At 44.5% G+C, this 6,220-nt stretch overlaps 1 protein-coding gene across 2 annotated transcripts in view; it reads right to left on the reverse strand.

Annotated features, from left to right (window-relative positions):
• SNX7 (sorting nexin 7) overlaps positions 1 to 3,700 on the reverse strand; it is a 118,725-nt gene extending 115,025 nt beyond the window's left edge. The window contains exon 1 of one of the 2 annotated variants that reach the window (XR_011565789.1): positions 3,488 to 3,700. Coding sequence is in view for 1 of the 2 variants with exons in the window: in XM_019957009.2 (XP_019812568.2) it covers positions 3,488 to 3,667 (180 nt within the window). In the remaining variant the exon portion in view is untranslated. The remainder of the gene's footprint in view (positions 1 to 3,487) is intronic. The other variant, XM_019957009.2, reaches the window with a different exon arrangement.
• Between the last annotated feature and the right edge of the window lie 2,520 nt (positions 3,701 to 6,220).

A 6,220-nucleotide genomic window follows, 5' to 3' on the forward strand; every position in this document is an offset into this window, starting at 1 on the left:
ATGCACCCCAGCGCTCACTTGCTTCCCTAGTGGCTCAGACAGTAAAGAATCTGTCAGTGCAGTGTCAGAATTTCCTGCAGTGCAGGAGACCCAAGTTTGATCCCTGGGTCAGGAAAATCCTTTGGAGCAGGGAATGGCTATCCACTCCAATGTTCTTACCCGGAAAATTCCATGGACAGAGGAGCTTGGCAGGTTACAGTCCATGGGTTTGCTAAGAGTGGCACACAACTGAGCAACTAACACTTTCACTCCTTTTTTTTCATTCTCACAGTAGCATCATTTGCAACAGCCAGCTTATGGAAGCAATCTATCAGTAGATGAATAGACAAAGATGCTGTGTATATATGTACACAACTGAATATATTACTCAGCCATAAAAAAGAATAAAATTTTGCCACCTGCAACAACATGGATGGACCTAGAGGGTATTATGAAGTGAAATAAGTCAGACAAATGTTTTATCATTTCATTTATATGTAGAATATAAAAAACAGAACAAATGAACAAATAAAACAGAAACAAGATCCATAGATACAAACTAGTAGTTTGGAAAAGGGAGGGAGAAATAGGTTAAAGGGATTAAAAAGTGCAAACTTTCAGTTATAAAACAACTAAGTCACAGGTATGTAATGCACATGTAGAGAATATAGTCGATAATATTGCAGTAACTTTATGATGGTTACTAGACTTATCATGGTGATCAGTTCATAATGCATATAAATGTCAAATCATTACATCATACAGCAGAAACTACTGTATTATTGTATATCAACTCTACTTCCATTATAAAAAGATTAAAAGAAAAAGCACCTGGACAGGGGTACGGTATATATACTCATAAACAATCTAAGAAAATAAGAGATACAATTGTAAATATAAACTGAATATGAAAATCGTCAGTCTCAAAGTTCTGAAGGGTAAAGTTAGTACACTTCAAAAGCAATAGCTGATACCAGCTTAGGGTATGCTGGACAGTGGTAGGGTTCTACAGAGACACAAGCTAAAAAGGGAGCAGCAGAGAAAGCAGGCCAAATGAAGACGAGTTTCTTAAATTTGCTTGTCGAACTGCAGTTAATGGTTGCAAAATTCAACTTACTAAAATACAATCAAGCAGGATTCATACACTTGGATCCACCCTGCTTGCTAGTGTTGAATTGGAGCCATAGAAAAGTTAAAGCCCTCTTCTATAGAAGCCAGCCACATAGGTTAAGGTAAAGATACAATATTGCACCTTACTAAATGCACTGCTTAATAAAGCAGTGGTTAAGTATGTTGCTGAAACTTACATTCTTTTAAAACAGAATACACAATTACAAAACAAAATTAGGAAAAACAACTGTTTTATTTGGAATGAGAAAAGAAAGCTCAACAGCTCATTGGAGTCACAGAGTTCTAGATTCCTTTCTTCTGAGATGGCTTTAAGCAATTCACCAGAAATGCTTACTTAGAAATGCTTCTGGCCCCCAGCATCTTGTATCATGCATCGAAACTGGACTGGCGATTCATTTCACAAACAGGATGCTGGGGCTGATGCACTGGGACTAAGGACCCAAAGGGATAGGATGGGGAGGGATGTGGGAAGGGGGTTCAGGATGGGGAACACATGCACACCCATGGCAGATTCATGTCAATGTATGGTAAAACCAATACAATATTGTAATTAGCCTCCAATTAAAATAAATAAATTTATATTATATAAAAAAAAAGAAACGCTTCTGGCTACAATCTGTCATTCCTTTCCCACCTAGAACCTGTACTACTCCCAGTATCTTACATTTTCCAGAGACCCAGGCAAAAAAACAGCCCAAACTCAAATTTCATTAGCTTCATCTAAGATTGGCCTCAGACTACAAGAGGCTCATTAAAACAGTGATTCTTGGTAGAGGCCAGGACACTTAGAATCTGGGGAAAGGGAAAGCACATGACAAATTTAAACCATCCCAGATGATCCTGATACGCGCTTGCCACTCTCTACATACTCCCTGTACACATCCTCCCCACCCCAAGCTTCACAGTGCAGAGCTCCAAAGGCTAACGCTCATAGTCTGGTGGCTCCAGTGGTAAACAATCTTCCTGCCAATGCAAGAGACACAGGTTCGATCCCTGGATCAGGAAGGTCCCCTGGAGAAGGAAATGGCAACTTACTCCAGTTTTCTTGCCTGGGAAAACCCATGGACAGAGAAGCCTGGTGGGCTACAATCCACCAGGTCCCAAAGAGTCAGATATGATTTAGTGACTAAACAACAATGGTATCTTAGAAGGCAATAAATAAGAACTGATCAACTGTCCTTGATCTGAACATAAAGTATGTGTGGAACAACAAGTAAACAAAAAATAATTCCACTGTTTTACAATTTAAACACACTGAAAGGTCATGTGATTTCATCAAGTGTATAAACCAGATACTCTGTCTGAACTTCCCCAATACACCTGTGCCTACCACTTCACTTAATCCTATAGGGAAAAAAGGCGGGGAGTTTTGCATATTCCTCTTTGTGGTCTGAGTATGCTTGTCCACTTTATAACTTCTCTCCCAGAATAAAGCAGTGGTGAAGTCTGTTGCTTTACTTAACACCTCAAGGTAACACACCTACTGAACAGGCTTCTTAGTAATGAAAATACAATGTTCCCATCTCAACTCTTCTACCAGCAGCAACTGAGAGAAGCTGCAGTGGCATTGAATGGCCTCCCAAGAATGGTATTTTTCTTTTCCATAACAAAATTACAACCATCAGCCTACGGGCACCACAAGTCTGCCAGTGACCGAGTCAATTTCTCTCCAACAATCCTGAAAGTTCAGAGGGCCCTTTGGTCTCTAGGTTTCCCTGGGTTAGGTTTAAAAATGAAAGCGCCGGTGGTGAGTTGGGTGGTAGGAGCTATCTAAAAAATCCTGAGCTCCGCAGCGCAGGAGCTTCCTAGTTGGACACACCAACTGTTTTCTCCTGAAGAGGGATTCCCTAACGCCTCTTCCCACTAGACTTAAGACTAACCTCCGGCGCCACCCAAGTCTCCAATCCAAAACCAGCAACAACACTAAATCAAGAATAATTTCCCTAGACTCGGGTGATTTCGCTCCCAGGGTTCAGGGCTGGCTGCGCCCTAAAAGAAGCTGCCAGGGGCGGGGGCACTTTCGGGCCACCGCCTCCCCGGTTCCAGCACTGTCCCTGGAAATATCCGCGTCAGAGAAGGAAAGAAGAGAAAAGTGGGAAATGGCACAACTTTGCAGATTCCACGAAGCCATGGCCCTGCCGAACGCAAGGTCAAAGTGCAGAAGAGTGAACTGCTGCAATTCGGGACGTGCTGGGAGTCAGCCACCGGGGCGGCGAGCAGCCAGGCAGGATCAGGCGGCCTGGGAAGACCCACCCACCCTCGGCTCCGAGCCTCCGGCGGGGCCGGGTGAGCGCGCTAGGGCGGCCGCCGCACGGCGGGGCCAACTCTGGGAGTTGACTTGGAACTTTCCCGGGACGCGCCGCCGCGCAGCCCTCACCTTACTGAACACCTCCAGGTCGTCCTCGTCCTCGTCCAGATCCAGCACCTCGGCCTGCAGCAGGGAGGAGGAGCTGATGCTGCCGGGGAGGGGGGCGTCACCCCCCGGGCTGTCCCCGCCGGCGCCCCCAGCCGGGAGGCCCCAGGAGCGCGCCTGAGACGCCCGGCACTCGCCCTCCATCCCGAGAGTGCGCGCCGGTCCGGCCGTCGCCGCCAGCCCGGCTTCCCCGAGCTTGCCCATTGGCTCCCGCGCATCCTGCGCCTCCCCGGCCAGCCCCGCTCCAGCCCCACGTCCGCTGCGCAGACGCGGAACTGGGAGCAAACGCCCGACCTGGGTTCGTCCCCACCTGGCTTGGGGCCTGCCGGAGGCAAAAGAGTGGGACTCTGGGGCTCTGGCTAGGGTGGGGCCTGGGACGCCGTCCCCTGAAGGTAGGGAGTGGGACCTGGCTGCAGGGCTACCCTGCGAAGGCTTCTATGGCGGCGGGGATCTGGGCAGAAGAGACAGAGCGAACCGTGAACTTCAGAGGAGCCACAGCGGGGCTGGAAAGCAGTCGACCCATCTCGCCAAGAGGAAAAAACCAATACTGTATTTCCTGTAGTTTAATGGTTGCTTTATTTTTTTCCCCGGTTGTGGTTTTCGAGTCCGTCTTTTACTAAGGCTAATGCAAAAACTCTTCTGTTTTGTAATTGATTTTTGACCCAGTGACCAGACTGTGTGGTCATTTCACTATCAAGCCAGGGAAGTTGGATTTTAAAACTATTTTCAGCCACTTTCAAATGTATCTTTACTCCTGGAAGTCTTTCTGAAGTCAGTGAGCAAGAATGGTACTAAGGGTCAAGGACAGCAAGCATGACTGTCCGGACGTTGCCATTGAGAAATAGTCTTCAGTCTTTACACTGCCAATGCAAAGCCGTAACTGTTTAGTTGTTGGCTGCTTATTATTAATATTAAAAATAATTTAAAAAAAGAAATTCCAAAAATAAAGGAAAATGGAATGTAAATCGATATATTTGGAACTATTTTCAGGTTGTATTACTTACTCACCTCCGCCCCAACTCTCTTCTCCCATCAGCCAGGAAAGAACAGCTAAGAAGTTTGCACGTAGAGCAAAGGCTAATTCAAACGTGGCTTCTAAAATGTCTGCGGCAAAATGTTTAGCCTAATGTTTAACATGTTTAACTTCAGAAAAAGACGTGTAAGAGAATTTCTTTCTGATTAGAAGACAAGGCCTTAGTGATATGTGCCTCTTAACCAGTCAAATTGGTTTCAGTTCATAAACACACTTCTTCAATCAAGCATGTCTCCCTGATGGTTGAATATCCAAGCTCCTGCCTATGCTTTATGGTTCCTGTACCCAAAATGCCATCTCCTGCCCATCCTTCAGGAGTTAACTGTAATCCCATGTCTTTGAGGAAGATTTTCTGATTGACACAGTCTGTTCCCAATTTAGCATTTACTTTTATTTCATGTAATAGATTGCATTTATTTCATGTAAATGCCTTACATTCTTTATTAAATTATAACATTTTAAGATTAGAGATCACATTATTTATTAATAAATCACAGTAGCAGATGTACCCACCCAAAAAAGCTCTCTGCTAAGAGAAAACAAAGGATACAAGTTATTAAAAGACTTTTTCCTCTCTAAGCTCATATTGGCTAGTGAGAAAGATTCAAGTTTTTCGAATTGCAGTCTGAACCAGGAAATTCTTAAGGATACTGTGACTCAGAGAATTGCCAGAAAGCATAGAGACGAGCTCAGAAAATGGACAGAACAAACCAAGCTTGTATCACAGCCGAACTCATACCACGGAACTAATACGGCAGACATTGCCACCACCAGTACTGAGCATCAGATATCACACCCCCTCCACACACTACCACTGACAGTGATATCACTGAACTCCAGGTGCTGATACCCACATCAGTACCACAGCTATCTCTGAGAACTTCCTTTGCTGTTATACCACAAAAGTGCCCACAGTCCTGTTTCTCTGTTAATTATTCTACTTTCAAAACCCTGAAAGGGGGTTAAAAGACAAATTAGACATTTAAAAGACAAATTAGATTTCTAAGCATATTAAGTCCAGATTGATACTGGTCAGCCAAAAGAAAAAAAGAAAAGAAAAAAAAAAAAAATCCCTACTACAACTCATTCCTTTGGCCAACCAACATTAAAATCACAATTCCTCACATACTTTCTATTTTTTCCCCAATTTCTGCTAAATATACTTCAGCTATTCTTCAAACTCCTGGGAATATAGTCCCTGGCTCCCCAAAGGAGGAAAATCCAAACCTGCTCACGTCTGGGGTAGCTCTAAGTCCAAAGGGCTTCCCAAGTAGCGCAGTGGTAAAGAATCCACCTGCCAATGCAGGAAACACAAGGTTTGATCCCTGGGTATGGAAGAGGTCCTGGAGAAGGAAATGCCAACCCACTCCAGTATTCTTGCCTGGAAAATCCCAAGGACAGAGGAGTCAGGTGGTCTAAAGTCCATGGGGTCACAAAGAGTTGGACACCACTGAGCGCATACATACACACACACACACGCTTCTAACATGTCTATTCCTCCTGTGGTTCTGCTGTAACTCTGTTGATATTTTGTACCTGATGGACTACATTTTAGAGTTTAATTACCAACATGCCATGTTTATGTATTCAGTGGTATAAAAAGTACTAAATTGCCACATGCTGCTGCTGCTAAGTTGCTTCAGTCATGTCTGACTCTGTACGAC

The sequence above is a fragment of the Bos indicus genome, chromosome 3 (assembly GCF_029378745.1).
Source record: "Bos indicus isolate NIAB-ARS_2022 breed Sahiwal x Tharparkar chromosome 3, NIAB-ARS_B.indTharparkar_mat_pri_1.0, whole genome shotgun sequence".
NCBI classification, from domain to species: Eukaryota; Metazoa; Chordata; class Mammalia; order Artiodactyla; family Bovidae; genus Bos; species Bos indicus.